At 43.3% G+C, this 20,107-nt stretch overlaps 1 protein-coding gene across 8 annotated transcripts in view; it reads left to right on the forward strand.

Moving 5' to 3' along the window:
• The first annotated feature begins 279 nt into the window (after positions 1-279).
• MSL2 (MSL complex subunit 2) overlaps positions 280-20,107 on the forward strand; it is a 100,469-nt gene continuing 80,641 nt past the window's right edge. For 3 of the 8 annotated variants that reach the window (XM_039489865.1, XM_039489864.1, XM_039489862.1), the window contains exons 1-2: positions 956-1,091; positions 7,545-7,607. In XM_039489865.1, coding sequence (XP_039345799.1) covers positions 963-1,091; positions 7,545-7,607 — 192 coding nt within the window. In that variant the 5' untranslated portion in view covers positions 956-962. Of the gene's footprint in view, positions 1,092-7,544; positions 7,608-8,506; positions 8,626-20,107 lie in introns of those variants that run through there. The other 5 variants (XM_039489867.1, XM_039489868.1, XM_039489866.1 and 2 more) reach the window with 3 other exon arrangements.

Raw genomic sequence — 20,107 nt, forward strand, 5'->3', positions numbered from 1 at the left:
GGGTCCGTGCTGCGCCAGGCTCTGATTATGCTAAGCCAGGCTAAGCAAGGGTCCGTGCTGTACTGCGCCATGCCGCGTGGGGAGCTGGGCTGGGCGGGAGTCCGTGTTGTGAAGGGCCGGGCCAGCTCCGAGCTGTCAGGGGCTGTCCCCGGCACTCGCTCCTTGGGCACGGCCGGGTCCCACTAGGGGGCGCTGGCCACCACCTCCACCCCCCGGGGCTGGGCCTGTGCTGCGGAGAGAGCCGCGGCCGGGCCGCGCATGCGCCGTGCGCGGAGCCAGGCGGCGGCGGCAGCGATGGCTCTGCAGTGACGGTTGGCTCTAACGGTTGCTATTGACATTGCGGCGCGCAGCGGCCAGCGGATTCTGCCGAGCGCCCAGCAGGGGAAGCCATCGGCCCGGCGCAGGAGGCCGCGGTAGCGGCGCGGTGATGCGGCGGTGCTGAGGCCTGGTGCATCCGCCCCCTCTCCTGCTGTTGGATCGGGAGTCGCGGTCCGGGCCGCCGCCGCCCTGCGCTGGGCTCGCGGTTCCTTCCCGCCCCGCGCCCCCATGCGGGGCCCCTGCTAAGCCGCCGGCGGGACGGGTGAGGGCGTGTGGCCGACAGGAGCAGGCCCGGCGGGCGGGCGGCCCGGCATGGCCCGCAGCCTGGAGTAGCGCCGCCGCCGGGCCCGCTGCAGGGGAGGAGGAGCCTCGCGGCCGCCGGACAAGCCAGGCCCCGGCCCCGTGACACTGTCGGAGAGGGCCGGGCGGGCCCTGCGGGGCGACGAGCGAGCCCGGCGCAGCGCGGCCCTTCGCCCCGCCCAGCCCGCGCCGGGCAGCGCCGCGGGCTCCGCGCCCACTTGGGCTGCCGGTCGGCTCCAGGGGCCCCGGATCCCCGCTGACTCTCGGCCGGCGCGGACTAGCCGCCGCCCTTTCTTCTCACCCCGGAGCCGTGGGCGTTGGAGCGGCTGCGATGAACCCGGTGAATGCCACTGCTCTCTACGTGTCAGCGAGCCGCCTGGTGCTCAACTACGACCCCGGCGACCCCCAGGCCTTCTCCGAGGTCACCAAGCTCCTACCTTACTTCCGACAGTCCCTCTCCTGCTGTGTTTGCGGTGAGGAGTTTTCTATTGTTCGCTGCACAATGAATTCGGGGCCTTGTGTATCCTTGGGAACCAACAGCGCTGAATCCTGATTATTTTTACACCCACTTAAAAGGGAAACGATAACGCAAATCTTACCGCTGTTTATCCCCTTTCCAGGGGATTCGGGGCACATCTATAAGGTGTGACACCTGTTAGGAATCTGTATAGGTTCCAATGAAGTTAGATTTTTTTCCCCACTCCTACTGCATATTTTCCAGCAACTCCAAAATTGCTCACCTTGTCCCTCAACAAACTGGAGAAATGTAGAAAACATTCCAAGAATGTGTGTGCTGGGAACAAAACCCCTCTAATTTTTGAGATCTTATAAAATACCCAATAAAGGATTTACCATGAAAGTTTCCAACTCCACTGGAAAACATGCAGATATAAAAACAACAAGGAGTCCGGCGACAACTTAGAGACTAACAGATTTATTTGGACATAAGCTTTCGTGGGTAAAAAACCTGCATTGGAAGAAGTGAGGTTTTTTTACCCACGAAAGCTTATGCCCAAATAAATCTGTTAGTGTTTAAGGTGCCACCGGACTCCTTGTTTTTGTGGCTACAAATTAACACGGCTACCCCCTGATACTTGACATGCAGACATAGAAACCTTGCTAATTGAGTCCAAATTTTTTAAGTATAGCTTTGTGCAAAAAGAAGCATGCAGTACCTCCAAATCATTGTATATAGTAACTTGTAACCGTTGTGTCCTGTTACAGAGAAGCTGAATTAGAACCAAAATGTTTTGGCAACAGGCATTGGAACCAAAACATTTCCACGTGGGTGTACTGTATTTCCCTGTCTACTAGATTTGCAAAGTAATAGATGTGGCAGGGCAGTTCATGCAGTGGCTAGGTGCGTTGAGTGAGGGGATATGATGCTGTTGTTGGAAATCAAGCTGGTGGCATTTTTGTGTGGATAGATTGGGAGCATGTGCAAGGTGTGGTAGGTTTGTATCACTAGCTGGGAATGGCGAGTACAATTCTCAGCTGCCTTAAAATAGTTGCTCTTGACTGTTTTAAGACTTCTGGAAAGTCTGCAGTACTGGGCCAAACAAACAAACCAAAAACTCAGAACATTAGGATGCATAAAGACAATAATACAGAAAGCATGCTATTATAAAATCAAAGGTATACTGTCTCCTGAAATACTGTGGGTCAGTTATGGTCAATCTACCTCACAAAGGATATAACTGAAAGAGAGCACTCAGCAGTGGGTGATAATGATTAGAAGTAGTGGAAAAACTTCCATTGACAGAACAGGAAAAAAAATTGGGACAGTTTTTTAGAAAGTCGATGAACAAGGGGGGATGTGACAAAAGATACACAAAGCGTACTGGTATAAAGAAAGCAGACCAGGAACTTTTATTCTCCTTTTCTCATAATGGAAGAACAAAGGGACAGCCAGTTAAATTGAAAGCCAGCAAATTAAAACTGACAAAATTTTTCACATACAGACGCTACCTGAGTTATGCAAACCCAATTTACAGAAATCCGGACTTATGGAAAAAGTTCCGTAAGTTCCATACATTGCCTTTTTTTTTTTTTTTTTTTTTTGGCGTAATTGTCAGAGATACGTTCCTGACTTACGCAAAATTTGACTTATGCAAGGCGTTCCGGAATGGAACGCTGCGTCGGGGAGCTTCTGTAACAAATAATTACCCCATATAGCTCATTGCCAAAAGATACCATTGTGGCCAAGAGCGTAACAGGATTCAAAAAAGAATTGGACATTCATATGGATAATTCAGACATATAGCATTACAACAGTAAGGATTAAAATAGGCAAAAAATATTTGGAAGGGATATAATCACTCATGCTTTTGGACAGAAATATAACCCTCACAGATGGGGTTTAGAATAAAATGTTATTCCATAACTTCCTACTGTGTTGTTTCTTTAAAACATCTGATACTGGCTGTTATTGGAGACATGATACTGGTCTGATTTAGTATGTCAGTTCCTGTGTTCCATTTTATTTTGCTAATTCAGACCCTTACCCTGCAAAGGCTTATTATGCTTAACTTTATTACCAGGAGTAGTCCCATTGAGCTACTGCTGGTAGTAAAGGTAAGCACATGAATGGGTAATTCAGTTTGATTTCAGTGAGACTACTCAGGATCAGGGCCTTAGGAGGTAAGTCTTCTCAGTTAGTCTCAGATGGTGCTTCTTATGTAGGAGCTGCGGGTTCTTCCTGTGAGGGTATGTCTGCAGTACAGTGCCACAGTGCAGATGTTTTGTATATCGTTGGAAAGGATTTTTTGGTCGATGTGTAGTTAAGCCAGCTCACTGAGAGGTAGTAGTTAGGTTGGCGGAAGAATTTTTCTGTCCATCTAGCTGCATCTATAGAGTGGGTTCGGTCAACCTAATTACATTGCACATGGCGTGAAACATTTCACAGCCCAGAGCAGTATAGCTAGGTCAAACTAATGTTTATGTGCCTTAAAATCATACAAATTAGAGGTTAGGTCAGATTGACTACTATCCCTACCCCTGCCTTCAATACCAAGGTAGGATTGTTTATTATAGTATAAATACTGCACCCATCTGTCTCAATGTTCTATTTAATCCTAGTCACTAACATTATATGATTCTTCTCCAGCCCCTCTGCCTGATTGTTTGACTTTGTTTTCTACCTCATTCGTTCTCAACCAGGGGTTCGGGGCTGGTTTCAGGTGGTCTGCCAAGCAGGGCTGGCATTAGACTTGCTGAGCCCCAGGACAGAAAGCCAAAGGCCGCCCCAAGCCCCGCCACCCAAGGCTGAAGCCAAAGCCTAAGCAACTTAGCTTGGCGGGGCCCCCTGTGGGGTGGGGCCTGGGGCAGTTGCCCTGCTTGCTACCCCCCTAACGCTGGCCCTGGCTTTTATATGCAGAAAAACAGTTGTTGTGGCACAGGTGGGCTGTGGAGTTTTTATAGCATGTGTTGGGGGGGGGCTCAGAAGAAAAAGGTTGAGAATCCCTGTTCTACCCCTTGACCTCCCTTAAGCCTTCTATCATTTTTTCTTGCTCGTACTTAATCTCTTTCATGAAGCCCCTTTACTTTTGTCTTCCCATATGCTATTTCTCTTCCCTTAATGCCTCCTTGTCTAACTACTGTCCCATCTCCCTCCTGCCCTTCTTAACCAAGCTGCTTCATTTATTTTCATTGCCTTGACTTTCTCTCTGCTAACTTTTTCCTTGGCCCTCTGTAGTCTTGTTTTCATGCCTCTGCTCTACTGAGATTGCTCTTTTTAGGTCATCAGTGGTGAAGTTCAAGAGCTCTCTTTTCTTTTCCATCTTCCTCCTTGCCTTTTCTGTCCCTTTCACTGTGGTAGACCTCTGTTTGCTTTCCTCCATGGTTTCATGTCTCCATGGTTATTTTATCACACAGACTGCTCCTTCAGTGTTTCCCTTGGTGGTTCCTTCTCCTTTTTCCCTTCTTTTTCTTGGGATTTCCACAGGCTCCCTGTTCTCCTTCCACATCTCCCCTTGGATTAATTCATCGACTCTCTTGGCTTCATATACCTTATCTACAATTATAGCTTCTAAATCTCTTTATTATTTATTAAATTATTTGTACTACAGTAGTGCATAGAGGCCCTAACATAGATCGGACCTCACCCCCCCCCCATTTTGCTAAATGCTGTGTGTTCTTATAGTAAGAGGCCTCCTTGCCACAAAGAGAAGGCCCACCTTGAATCTATAGACACTTAAGCATGTGAATAGTCCTGTTGAGTAGGAAAGCCTACAATGTGGCACTCACATTGTGTCAGTCATCAATTTAAACTCTCTATGACAAAAAGCTGACGTTGCCGTCCCCTTTTCCCTACCTGCCGTTCAAGTCTTCACTCCCTCTCCCACTTTTCTATCATGGCAGAAAATGTGTGATCTGTTTTTTTGGCCCCTCCAACTTTGGTTTCATTTTTCTCATTTACTCCTTGTATCCAGTTTGTTGCTAAAATCTATTATTTCTCAGTAGTTTGAGCAGTGGCCTGCTAAACCCAGGATTGTGAGTTCAATCCTTGAGGGGGCCATTTAGGGATATGGGGCAAAAATCTGTTGGATGATTTAATTGGGGGTTGGTCCTGCTTTGAGCAGGAGGTTGGACTAGATGATCTCAGGTCCCTTCCAACCCTGATATTCTATGATTCTATGAATATATCTAAAATCCGTATGTTCCTTTCCATCTCTACTGTCACAGCCCTTGTTGATGCCTTAAAGGGGACCTAAAAAAGATTAAACAAAACAAAACTGGATTTGTTCTGTTTTTACTGCTTTATTTACTGTGTAGTGATGGCCTGAATTCTCCCAACTGCTCCCTGCCCTTCCCACAAAAAAAAAAAGTATGCTTTTTGTTTTTTAATTTAGGAATGTCAAGTATGATTTTTTCCCTGGGGTTTTTTGCTGGAAGACATCAGAGTGTTTCACGGATGTGTATTGTAATCTCATTTTCTTATTGAAGAAGTGGAGGCAGAGGCAGGGGCAGTTAATTAATCTTTAGCAAAGGTGTACTTTCTCCAAAATATTAGTCATTGACGTTAAATAGGTATTAAAGATGACCTAAAAATAACTTTATAATTGGAGTTGTTCCCTTTTTAGGCAATTTTAATATTTTTTAACCTTTTTGTTGGCTTTTTAAATTAGAAATATCAGGAGAGTAAACCTGGGATGAGAAATAATAAGAAAATATGAGGGCTATGTTTGAGCTCCTGACTTTAATTGACTGGGCAATGGATGTTGGATCTTTAACAAATGCTTCCTTTATCCAGAATGTTAGTAATTGGAGTTGAACAGGTATTAACAAAAACCAAAGAATTTTAAGCAGTCTACCTTGTCTACACGCAGAAATTTTAATGAAACTGGTTCAACAATTAATTTTAAAACACCATTTAATTTAGTTAAACCTGTGGTTTATGTAGATTTAACTTATTCCTTATCTTGTGCTCCAAGCACACACACTCCTTTTAAGCCTTCCTCTAAACCAGAGGTGGGCAAACTATGGTCCACGGGCCACATTCGGCCCATGATATCCTCCTCCCTGGCCCCTGAGCTCCTGGCCCGGGAGGCTACCCCCGGCCCCTTCCCTACTGTTCCCCCTCCCCCGCATCCTCAACTCACTCCACTACTGGCACAATGCTCTGGGCAGCGGGGCTGCGAGCTCCTGGGGCAGCACAGCAGCAGAGCCCAGCCTGACCCGGTGCTCTGTGCTGCGCAGTGGCGACGGCGTGGCTGGCTCCAGCCAGGCGGTGTGGCTGTAATGCTGCCAGCCACTGGTGCTCCAGGGAGCGGCGGGGTTGGATAGAGGGCAGGGGAGTTTGGGGGTGGTGGTCAGGGAGGGGGTGTGTGGATAGGGGATGGGGCTGTCAGAGGGTGGGAGACAGGGGGGTTGAATGGGGGCAGGAGTTCCAGAGGGGCAGTCAGGAATGAGAGGAGGGGTTGGATGGGGCAGCGGGGGGGCAGTCGGGAAGGAGTGCCGGGGGCGGTCAAGGGACAGGGAGTGGGGGGGCGGTGGATGGGGCAAGGGTCTGGGGGGGGGGTTGTCAGGGAACAGGGGGATTGGATGGGGACGGATAGAGGGTGGGGGCTGGGCCACGACCCCCTCCCGTAACTGGCTCTCCGTACAATTTCCGAAACCCGATGCAGACCTCAGGCCAAAGAGTTTGCCCGCCCCTGCTCTAAACCCACATTGTTCCACAATCCTTCATTCAGCTATAAAAACAAATTGATCATTTAATTTTAAAAAAATGTATCTATTAAAATAAGAAATTAGTATGATTCATACTTTATCTCCCAATCTGTTTTGTGGAGTCTGTGCTTTTTGTCTGCTTCCTTTTCTCCAGTCCCTCTTTTTGCCTGTGTGTTGTTGATTTTAGATTGTGATTCTGTGATGAGGTGGAGTAATACATTTTAACGTTTTTAGAAGGTCTCCTTCTATAAGTCTATAATATATAACTAAACTATTGTTGTATGTAAAGTAAATAAGCTTTTTTAAATGTTTAGGAAGCGTCATTTAAAATTAAATTAAAATGCAGTGCCACTGAAAATCAGCTCGCGTGCCGCCTTTGGCACATGTGCCATAGGTTGCCTACCCCTGGTATATTTGTGTAGTTTTAAAAGCCCCAAGTCTTTAAACCATGATTTGAGGACTTCAATGGCTCAGACATAGATTTGATACAGGAGTGGGTGGGTGAGATTCTGTGGCCTGCGTTGTGCAGGAGGTCAGATTAGATTATCATAATGGTCCCTTCTGACCTTAAAGTCTATGATTCTAAGTGATAGGACTTCCTGCACTTCCCTTGGGAGATTATTCCACAGCTTAATATATCTCACTATCAGGAGACTTTTCTTGAAATATAACTTAAATTTCACCTTTTAAAATTTTGTTCTGTTATGCTTAATTATTCTTCTGATGTCACCCTAAAGATATCCCATTTAACATTCTAGGTTCTTCCAAAACAGAAATCTGTAAAAGGGCAAGCATATACAGTGGCTGAAATCAGTTTTGAGGTATAGTAATTCCTTAAAGCAGAAGAAATCTCACATTCTCTTGATAATACTTTTAAAACTGTCTTAGGGCTTGTCTGCAGACTGGTCTATGGAGGTGTGAATTGCAGAGAGCTCTGAACCACCCTGTGTATACCCTGCTGGCACAACTAAAAGGTATTTAGTATGCACTAGGTACCTTTTAGTTTGTGCCAGCAGGTTCCACACAGGGCAGAGTGCTATGTGTTAGAACACTGTGTACACCCGTCTTGGCAGAAGTGTTTGGAGCCACATAGTGGTGGCATGACAATTAAAACTAACACAGGACTGGTTTGTTAGAAATATTTCCACTGGTGTAACTATATTGATGAACCTACACCAGTATAAAGCCCTAATGTGGATAGGCTGCACCAATGTAAGTTACTAGAGTAAACTCTGCATCAGTGCATGGCCTCTACACTGTGGGTTTGCTACAGTGTAATTGCATTGATGAAGTTACACTGATGCACACCTGGAGTGTAGACATGACCATACCATGATATTTACTTTTACAGAGCTATAGGTGTGCATGATGCTTTTACAGACAAATGCAAGAAGACTCTTCTCCAAAGAGCTGATAATGTAGAAACAAACCACTCCAGCATTTCTGTGAGGCATTGGTGTATTCCTTAGATGTGTTTGGGGCATAAAAATTAAGCTTACCCTCAGGTCTTCTTGCTGTTAAAGTATGGTTTGTTAATATTACAATTCATTCTAAAACAAAGTTTTGTAAACATTTATGCAACATATTATTCCGCTATGGAAAAATATTTCCTATTTGAAGGGAAAGTTTATAAGTGCTTTTTCTACTGCTTTAATATATTTTTTCTAACTTTTTTTCTAGATTCTCTAGATAATTTGGACCCCTTCAGGGCTTGTTCAGAAGTTTAGATGACTTTTCAGCATCAGCTTGTCACCTAACAGACAATTTTATAACTCTTACTCTTACAAAAACTAAATTTGGAAAACTGGAACTTTCCTGGTTAAACTTTTATACTAGAAAGTAAGTTTGCTTAACGTGGCCACAAACTGTCACAGAAATACTAGCTTAGCACTTTGCAGGAAGAGGCGGTTCTAAAGGTGAACTGTAAAGGATTTTTTTTAAAAGCTGGGCTTGTATCCTTTTTTTACTTTAGGACGTATAAAGAATGCCCAAAATGTTGATTGTTTATTTTACAGATGTTTTCTGCTTTTGTTTTTTTAAACCTTAGAAATAACAGGAATGACAGGTTTGGCTTTCCTTGGTTTTGCTTGAGGCCTCAGGGATGCCAGCCTTCCATTATTCCTTTCAAACCATTATTATTATGTAGCTATTTTATATCACTATCTGTTTTAGAATTACCCTGAAAAACTGTCACTGTAGTGCCCTAGAGTATTTGTACTTGTTGCTAACATTATAGGGGGAAAAGTCATTTTCATGCAGTGTTTGTCTAAGTCAGTGGCTTTCAGCTTTTCCAGACTACAGTACCCCTTTCAGGAGTCTGATTTGTTTTGCATACCTCAAGTTTTACCTCACTTAAAAACTACTTGCTTACAAAATCAGGCATCAAAATACAGAAGTGTCACAGCACACTATTACTGAAAAATTGCTGACTTATTTTTACCATATATTTATAAAATAAGTAAGTTGGAATTTAAATATTGTACTTACATTTCAGTGTATAGTATATAGAGCAATTATAAACATGTCATTGTATGAAATTTTAGTTTGTACTGACTTTGGTGATTTTTGTGTGTCTGTTGTTGTAAAACTAGGCAAATATCTAGATGAGGTGATGTACCCCCTGGAAGACCTCTGTATATCCCCACCTGTATGCATACCCCTGGTTGAGAACCACTGGTCTAAGTGGACTAGGATGTGTGTTGAAACTTTTACACATTAGCTAGGATTCCAGATCGTGTAGAGTTTAGGGCTCATTTCACTAGGGCTCAGGCAGCATCTCTGTGTTAGTCTGGTACATGGAATTACTTTTTTCTGCATTTTTCTCTTGTTTCAGCATCCAGGACTGAAGCTATCTTTGGGAGGGCAATTCTGCCATCCTTGTCTAGTTAGAACAGCTCAGTCCACCTTCCCAGGTGTACTGCTCACTAAACTCCCACATGTACAAATATGCAAAGGATATCTTGGAGGAAAGGTTACGTATCACTAACTGGAGTTCTTCAAGAGTTGCCCGGAGTTCTACATTAATTCACTGAAGTCTAATTTTTAACTGAAAGGATGAAGGCAGTTGGGGCCATACAATCCTTATATGTGCTCGCTTCAGCAGCACATATACTAATAACCTCTGCTCTGAACTTTCAGGGTCATTAAGATGTTTGTGTGACTCCCAAATGGTTCCAAGTTCCAAGGCTCTCAGGTGCCTGGAAATGGAAGGGGGAGGTGTCCCACAGGTGGGAATAGGCAGAAGCAACACACGCAAAGAACTCCAGTTACTCATACATAACTTCAATTAGGTGAATACAAGTATTGGGCTCTCCCTTATGGTTGTGGATGAGTCCTCACAGAATAAAGACTAACCCTATTTAATAAAGGTGGTTAAGTGTAGTCCTAGAACTCTGCATTTATGAGCATTCTTCCTAGGTCAAGTGGAATGAAGGCTGAGTAGTCGTTGAACTAGATCCTAGTGTTTCCTTTCACATTTGAAAAGCAGCCTAGATTGGTTCAGAGCTTGACAAATACTTTTCATTGACATACATTTTTCTTTTTTTCCCTTCCATCTTCACTGATAGAAAATAGTGTTGTCTGGTTATCAAATACTGGCAGTCTTAAACACATTTTACCATTCCTGCCCTTGAAAATGTACATGAGGAAATATCAAAATATACCTATTTCAAAGTTTGTGAATAATGTGACTTCTGTGGGCAGGTAGACAATCACCAGTGGGATGAACAGGATACCTATACATGGCCCTCCATTGCAACTGCCCTTCCTCCATTCCCCTGATGATCACCAGCATAATTTATAAAAATCTCCCAATGTAGCAAATTAGGGGACTGTTTAAGTAGGGGTTTTTTTTTAAGGGAAAAAGTTGTGATATTTGGAAAATGTACATATAGTTGCTTATATGTGGTGGTATATGGGAAAGAGGTGGCAGAGGGGAGATGGAAGAGTTAACTTTTGTAGAGTTTAGTCCCTTTCCAGAGGAACTGTTTTCCACAGACGACCTTTTGCAGGAATTTTAGCTAAGGTTAGCCCTAGTCATGAAGAATGAGCTCCTGGGCTTTACACCTGGGAAAACTGCTTGTTTAGGGTTGCTTGCTGTATATTGCGTAGGTGTTGACTACACAAGAAAGTTATATCAGTTCAGCTTAAATTGGTTCTAAACCAAAAAGTTCTTCCTTTGGCTCCGGATAAATTGAAAGGTAATTTGGAGGGAGGATTGACCATGCTTTTTCCAGCTAATATAAAATAAGCATTTCTGCTGAAAAACTGTCTCTACAACTGGCTGAGGTCTGGTACGGAATTAAAATGAACCTAAAATTGATTTGTAGGTTGCCCTCTTGCACTCCAGAGATCCTTGCTGGGGTTCTCAGGTTCCTCCTTGAGGTGCTGGAGACACTGAGGCTGACCATGCTGGCTGACATCCATACCCACACAGAGGATTCTTCTTTTGGATTGATTCAGGAATTAATGCCTGCCATATGTGTAGCTGTTGTAGGTGACTGCTGCCTTAATCCAGAGCTGATCACATTTTGGTTCCTGTATCTGAGTTGAGACTGACATTTGATAATGTAGGATTATACCATTGTAATGGACTGACCATTACATTCTATAGTTTGAGATTGAAGTATTTCTGTCCTGTTGTAGAGATGGGAGCTGAAGAATCTGTTTTGAGGAAAGGATTCTTTTCTGTCTAAACAGCTAGAGCATAAAATAAACAATTATTTAAATCATACTTGGTCAGATTTAGCAAAAGACTATAGCCATCTAGTAGTCTCCTTACTTGGTTCATTAGTAAAACCAGAGTAACCTGTGAGAGCAAAGCCCAAGAAGAGTGCATTTGGGGGTCACTGATTATCATGGACAGAAGATGAAGCCCCCACCATTGTAAACCGTCAACAACCATCAATCATATTACCACTTTTAAGATCTATGAAATCTAACCAATTCCATCAGTCTTCTCTGGCAGGTCACCAAAACAGATCATAATCTTCCATCTCCTCTGACTGTGTCATAGGATACCATAACTTTTCTGAGTGGTGAACTGCCTAGCTAATCCAAGATGCCAACACCTTACACGTTTTTGGCATTGAATTCATCTTTAAACCTCTCAGCTCTAGATTTAATTCTGCACCGTTGTCTTGGTCTTTGAGTTCCTGAATATTTTAACCTTTTAGTAATACTGAATTCCATCTCTCTTCTCCTATGTATTTTAGGAGAGAAGTTTATTTATTGTTGTAATATTGTGGAGATAGCTATTTAATTTTGATGGAATGAGAACCCTTTTTGTTTTATGCAATTTCAGAGTACCCAGATAACATGATGCAAACTCTGAATGCCTTAGGAGTAATTTTAAAGTACCGGTATTTAACTCTCAAAAAGTATTTACTTCATTTAAAACTTTCAGAACATGTTCTAGCCATCAGTAGGACAGCCATAAACATTAATTGAATGCATTAACTACATATAGTGCTTTGAAATCTATAACAAAAATAAATTAATGTTGCTAATTACAATAAATGTATGAATTTTCAAAGAGATTTAATTATACATAAAGAATGAAGAGGTAAACTACTACAAAGGGTGACATACAAGTCAACTTCAGATCAAGAATGTGTTTAATGACTTAATTCAAAAACAGTTTGAATTTTCAAAAAAAAATTCTCTTTTGTTATCAGAGTAAATCTGGCAAATTTTAAACTAATTTTGTCAAACCAAAAATTAGAGGTTAAATCAATATTGAATGGCTTTCTAAAACAGGGATCGGCAACCTTTGGCACGTGGCTCGCCAGGGTAAGCCACATCCCTTGGCCCACGCCGCTTCCTGCTGCCTCCATTGGCCTGGATCGGCGAACCGCGGCCAGTGGGAGCCGCGATCAGCCAAACCTGCGGACGCGGCAGGTAAACAAACTGGCCCGGCCCACTAGGGTGTTTACCCTGGCAAGTTGTGTGCCAAAGGTTGCCGATCCCTATTGTAAAAGCTAGAGCATGTGAGCTTGATTGAGGAATCACTGGGTGAAATTCTGTGGTCTGTATTACACAAGAGGGCAAGTTAGATGACCATAATGATCTCTTCTGGCTTTAAAATCTATGAAAAAAGTTAAAGGAGTGCAAAATTAGGCTTTATAGCGGCAACTGATTGCAGTCTTAACTACAGGGACAGATTTACTTTGCTGGCAACGGAGAATATTTCTGCAAAATATGAAGAAAATCAAATTGTATTTTTGTGGTTGAAGTTTGTGGCCTAATGCTGTTCTCACATGGGTACGAAAACACCGGAATTTTTATACCCCTAAAAAGGAGACAAGCCACACAGAGACTTCATGAAGTCCATTAGGAACTTTGGTATTGCTAATCAATTTTATTTGGAAGGTGCTCAGATATTGGGTTCTTTTATCATCACATCTTGAGATAGTTTTTTTTGCCATTGATTTCAGTGGGAGCAGGCTAGGTATTATATTTTAGTGGCAATATTGCCTGTTTGTTTGCAGCTTAGAAATAACATAGATCCTTCTATAGATAATAGATATTTCTTTAGCTCAGTGGGTCTCAAACTTTTTTACTGGCGACCCCTTTCACATAGCAAGCTTCTGAGTGTGACCCCCCCCCTAATAAATTAAACACTTTTTAATATATTTAACACCATTATAAATGCTGGAGGCAAGCAGGGTTTGGGTTGGAGGTTGACAGCTCGCGACCCCTCCATGTAATAACCTTGCGACCTCCTGAGGGGTCCTGACTCCCAGTTTGAGAATCCCTGCTTTAGATCAAGCTGCATATGTTTGTTATTTTGGAGCGTGGTATGTGTCCTATCTCTCCAGGTTTGTCAGTAGTTGCTCCTCTATAGCTAATGCTTTCATAGGGTCACAGAGTCTGGTCTATGCCCCAGCCTATAACCAGTCTTCTGGGAGTGACCTCTTTAGTGTGCCAGGCCCCAAGGACCCACATGGTTCCACGGGCAAGCATGTGGCCTCCAAGATTCCAAGACTTGACAGTCAGCATCAGCAATCTCTGTCTCTCTCCATGATTCCCTGCAGAGAATCCAGCCAAGCCAGACCTCTTGCAGGAGGCTTATACTATGCCCCTTCAGGGCACAGTGTTCTATGGGCATGTCTACACTTAAAATGCTGCATTGGTGCCATTGTAGTGCTTTAATGAAGATGCTCTAAGCTGATGGAAGAGAGCTCTCCCATTGGCTTAGTTAATCCACCTCTCTGAGAGGTGGTAGCTATGTTGCTGGGAGAAGCGCCGACGTAGCGCTGTCTACGCTAAGTATTAGGTTAGTATAACTACGTCACTCAAGGGTGTGAATTTTTTTCACATCCTTGAGCAACGTAGTTATACCAATATAGGTCTGTAGCGCAGATGTCAGTGAGTATTTACAGCAACACAGGTAGCCTTTTCAAAACATCGTAACCATTTATTAGTCCCTTGGCACACAGGGTCTGAAAGTCCTTAGATCAGCACAGAGAAATGAAGGTTAAAGCATAATCCATTCTGGTTAACCCAGAGCCCCAACCAAGCTGTAGTGAACCACATATTCAGGCTCTGTCTCTCTGTTTGACCTCTTTAGTTACCAGTGAGAGAGCTCCCAGCTTCCTCCAGAAACCAGCACGTTATCCCTCCACTTCACACCTCCCATGCATTTGTTTTCAAGCTGGAACCTTTGCTCAGCTTCCCTGCTGAGAGGTAAAGGAAATTCATCTCCCTCTGGGTCATTGGTTGCTAGGCGTCAATGTCCTGGTGATTGGGTTTCCTATTGTCAGCTCAGATTTTCCATTTATATGGGGTTGGTATTGGCCAGTTGTTTTTAATGATGCATTCAGGCTCAGATGCATACACACACCTGTAACTCCTAGCTTTTCTTGAGAGCAAACTAGACTTCTTTTCCCCCACTGGGTAGCCATGCAAAATATAGGGGAAACTGAGGCACACATAAGCCCCTTTAGAAAACCACAGAAAATTCCCACTTACTCTCAAATGCATGCAAGTTTTTATGATTGTCTCTCTGAGAGAAGATGCTGTGCAAGTTTTGAATAAACTGGGTAAGAGCTTTTCAAGAATAAAATTCTTAAAACAGCTCCTATTTGAACTTTTTAATAGTGTGATTATCTAGTCTGACTTCTTCTATAACACAGGCCATAGAACAGGGGTCCCAAACTCAGTTTACCTTAGGACCAGTGCCAGTCCTCAAATCCTCCCAGCGGGCCAATGATATCACTGAAGATGGTGTTCAGAAAAGAAAACATTTACATTCTATTTTTTATTTCAGATTTCTTAGAAATAAAAAAAGCATACAACTTTATACAATTATTCGTCTGCCAGAGAGTTTTTAGTGTTTGCCAGACACCTGACAACGCTTCAGTTCTGTCAGTTTGTTGATGTTTGGCCTCAGTGACTGAGCAATTGAAGCCTTCGGATTGCACCAAGGTGTGCATCAGATAGTTGTGTTCGGTATTTTGACTTGTTTATATTCATTGTGGGAAAAAAGTGATGCTGCCTCCGTGGCTGATTCTGCTGGGCAACTAATGATGCTGCCTCCATGGCTGACTCTGGCTGTTAAAAGTTTACGTCTTCTTTCCAGTTTGAATTTATCTAGCTTCAACTTCCAGCTATTGGGTCATGTTATATTTCTCTGATAGATTGAGGAGCCCATTATTAAATATTTGTTCCTGTGACAATTTGCTTCTTACCTCTCCTCTCATGAGTACCTCCTATCTGTTGGGTGTGAACCTGTACTCTCTCTCTGCTCCCAGCACCTCCGTCGGCTGTTAAGTTCGTCAGGCGGGTCTTCAGTGACTCAGTCCTCCAGTTAAGTCACGCATAGTCTAATGAATTAATGAACAAAACCCCTTCTGGGGTGAAAGGTCCAACAGGGCCGGGCCTGCCCTTGTGCCCTTATTACTGTCTTTGACTCTGTCTCTGGGTTCAGTTTTCAGCCCCTTCCTGTCTAGGTTTCAACCTGTCCCTGTCCTGTTATAGAGCAGTTTCCCCAGGGCCTTCTCACTGGAGACTCTGAGTCTTGCCCTTCACTTGGGCCTCTAAACAGCACTTCTCCCAGGGACCCTACAAATAGCAGTCACATGCTGCTTCCTTTAATTTTGTTGCTGCTGCTATTCCTTGAGCCACTTCCAACATAGCCCCTTTCTGTTTACCTCTCGTGGCCATTCCTCCACCTGGGAACATGTCGCCCCTTCCAGGATGCCATGTGGAGCCAGGTAGGGAGCCTGCCAGCCCCATGCCAACCGGACTACAAACCGGACTTTCTATGAAGTTTAGAAATGCCAGTTTATAGAGCTTTCCGGTTGGTACAGGGCAAGATAACACAGCTTTTACTGGTTTTAGAGTGGTAGCCGTGTTAGTCTGTATCAGCAAAAACAACGAGGAGTCCTTGTGGCACCTTAGAGATGAAAACCCACTTCATCAGATGCATGGAGTGAAAAACACAGAAAGCAGTATAAATATTACAGCACATGAAAAGATGGGAGTTGCTTTACCAAGTGTGTGTATATGGGGGATCAGTGCTAATGAGACTAATTCAATTAAGGTGGAAGTGGCCTATTTGCAACAGTTGACAAGAAGGGGTGAATATCAAAGGAGGAAAATTACTTTGGTAGTGCTCACGAGGCCAATGCACTCAAGGTGGACTCGCCCATTTCCAACAGTTGACAAGAAGGTGTGAGTATCAGCAGAGAGAAAATTATTTTGTAGTGACCTGTCCACTCCCAATCTTTATTCAGGCCTAATTTGATGGTGTCCAGTTTGCAAATTAATTCCAGTTCTGCAGTTTCTCATTGGAGTCTGTTTTTGAAGTTTTTTTGTTGTTGAAGAACTGCTACTTTTAAGTCTGTTATTGAGTATCCAGGGAGAGTGAAGTGCTCTCCTACTGATTTTTGAATATTATAATTCTTGATGTCTGATTTGTGTCCATTTATTCTTTTACATAGAGACTGTCTGGTTTGGCCAATGTATATGGCAGAGGGGCATTGCTGGCACATGATGGCATATATCATATTGGTAGATGTGCAGGTGAACGAGCCCCTGATGGTGTGGCTGATGTGGTTAGGTTCTATGATGGTGTCTCTTGAATAGATATGCAGACAGAGTTGGCAACAGGGTTTGTTTCAGGGATTGGTTAGTGTTTTTGTTGTGTGGTGTGTAGTTGCTGGTGAGTATTTGCTGCAGGTTGTGGGACTGTCTGTAAGCGAGGACTGGCTTGTCTCCGAAGGTCTGTGAGAGTGAAGGATCGTCCTTCAGATAGGTTGTAGATCCTTGATGATGTGCTGGAGAGGTTTTAGTTGGGGGCTGTAGGTGACGGCTAGTGGCGTTCTGTTACTTTCTTTGTTGGGCCTGTCCTGTAGTAGGTGACTTCTGGGTACCCTTCTGGCTCTGTCAGTCTGTTTCTTTGCTTCACCAGGTGGGTATTGTAGTTTTAAGACCGCTTGATAGAGATCCTGTAGGTGTTTGTCTCTGTCTGAGAGATTGGAGCAAATGCCGTTGTATCTTAGAGCTTGGCTGTAGACAGCGGATTGTGTGATGTGGTCTGGATGAGAACTGGAGGCATGTAGGTAAGTATAGCGGTCAGTTGGTTTCCGGTATAGGGTGGTGTTTATGTGACCATTGCTTATTTAAACTGTAGTGTCCAGAAAGTGGATCTCTTGTGTGGACTGGTCCAGGCTGAGGTTGATGGTGGGGTGGAAATTGTTGAATTCCTGGTGGAATTCCTCAAGGGCCTCCTTCCCATGGGTCCAGATGATGATGTCATCAACGTAGCACAAGTAGAGTAGGGGTGTTACGGGACAAGAGCTGAGGAAGCATTGTTCTAAGTTAGCCATAAAAATGTTGGCATACTATGGGGCCATGCAAGTACCCATAGCAGTCCCGCCGACTTGAAGGTATAAATTGTCTCCAATACAGCTTTTATTGTATATTGTTGGGGTATATTTAGGTTGTGATCTACTGTAACTCCCAGATCCTTTTCTGCAGTACTCCTTCCTAGGCAGTCTTTTCCCTGGTTGTATTTGTGCAATTGATTATTCCTTTCTAAGTATAGTACTTTACATTTGTCCTTAGTGAATTTCGGCCTATGTAATTCAGACAATTTCTCTAGTTTGTTAAGATCGTGTAGAACTCTAATCCTGTCCTCCAAATTGCTTGCAGTCCCTCCAAGCTTGGTGGCATCTGCAAACTTTATAAGAATACTTGTTAAGTCATTATCCAAATCATTTATGAAGATATTGAATAGAACCAGACCCAGGACAGATCCCTGCAGGACACCACTGAATATGTCCTTCCAGCTTCATTATGAACTATTGATGATTGCTCTGAGTGTGGTTTTCGATCCAACTGTGTACCCACCTAATACCAAAAGCCTGAGACAGTACTAAAAGCCTTACTAAAGTTGAGATGTCTGACATCTACTACTTCATCCCCTATCCACAAGGCTTGTTATCTTGTTAAAGATGATAGCTTTTTTGACATAATTTGTTCTTGACAAATCCATGTTGACTATTACTTACGTATGACCTTATCTTCTTGGTGCTTACAAATTGATTGTGTGATGATTTGCTCCATTATCTTTCTGGGTACTGAAGATAAGCAGACTGTTCTGCAATTCTCTGGGTTGTCTTTATTTCCCTTTTTTAGATAGGTATTATATTTGCCCTTTTCTAGTTCTCTGATGTCTCTCCTGTCCTCCTTAAGTTCTCAAAGATAATTGCTAATAGCTCAGAGATCTCTTCTGCTAGTCCCTCAAATATTCTAGGATGTATTTCATCAGGCCCTGCTGACCTGAAGACCTCTAACTTGTCCAAGTCATTCTTAACTTGTTCTTTTCCTATTTTAGCCTCAGATCCTACGACATTTACACTGATGTTTGCTATGTTAGTCGTCCAATCGCTATTGACTTCTTTGGCAAAAGTGTTTCAGTTTTCACCAATGTTGTATTTTATGTCATTGTCTTTCCCTCCTCATTTAGTAAAGGGCCTATCCTGTCCCTGGTCTTCATCTTGCTTTGCATGTATGTATAAAATGCTTTCTTTTTACCCTTTAAATACCTGACTAGTTTAACCTCGTTTTGTGTTTTGGACTTTCTAATTTTGTTCCTATGTGCTTATGTTGGGTTTTTTTTTATATTCATCCTTTGTAAATTTACCTAATTTCCTCTTCTTGTATGAATCTTTTTTTGTGTTTCATGTCATTGAAGATCTGGTTAAGCCATGGTGGCCTTATCCTGTATTTCCCATCTTTCCTGTGCATTGGTATAGTTTACTCTTCTGCCCTTATTAATGTCTCTCTTAAAAAAAAATGCCAACTCTCCTGAACTCTTTTTTTCCCCTTAGACTTGCTTCCCAATTCTGAATTTGCTGAAGTTTGCCTTCTTGAAGTCCATTGCCTTTATTCTGCTGTTTTCCCTCCTACCATTCCTTAGAATCATGAACTTTATCATTTCATGATCACTTTTACCCAGGCTGCCTTCCATCTTCAGCTTCTCAACTCTTTCCTCCCTATTTGTCATAACCAAATCCAGAATAGCCTATCACCTCGTTGCTTTCTCCACCTTCTATAGTAAAAAGTTCTCTCCAGTGTATTCCAAGAACTTGTTTGATAATCTGTGCCCTGGTGTATTATTTTTCCAACAGATGTCTGGGTGGTTGAAGTCCACAATCACCACCAAGTCCTGTGTTTTGGATGATTTTGTTGTTTTAAAAAAAAAAATCTCATTGGCCTCTTTTTCCTGATTAAGTAGTTCATAGACCATTACCATGACATCACCCTTGTGTGTTACCCCTTTTATCCTCCCACTTCTGTCTGAACCTCAGTGTAAATGGATACATCTTTGATATACAAAACAACACCATCTCCTTGGAACAATCTGTATTGGTGTCTTCAGAGCTCCTCAGTGTCAACGCTGACCCTAACCATCAGATACTAGGCTCTTGTTTTGTTCCAGAAGAAATCCCCTTGAATTGGAGAAGAGGCCTAGCTGCATCTTGAGATCTGCCTTATTCTTCTCAGAACCAAGTTGGAACCAGTCACCAATCTTTCTCCATCAGCCCCCCTGGGTCATTGTCACCATTATCAGAGATGGGGATTGAGGACCAGACTGATGTTCTCCCAACCCAAAAAATCTCCCTTACGTTCTGATCTCCCATCCACATTAGCTCTATCCTTAATAAATGGAACCATGGACCTGCTTGGCGATGTGGGGTCCTCTGTCTTAGCATGACAGAGACCCATCCCAGACCACTTCAGAGAACTAGGTCACACTTACCAGTCAGAGCCTTCTGATCACCAGATGATCAGGAGACATTGAGTATCTAGA

This window comes from Mauremys reevesii, linkage group 9 (assembly GCF_016161935.1).
Source record: "Mauremys reevesii isolate NIE-2019 linkage group 9, ASM1616193v1, whole genome shotgun sequence".
NCBI lineage: Eukaryota > Metazoa > Chordata > Testudines > Geoemydidae > Mauremys > Mauremys reevesii.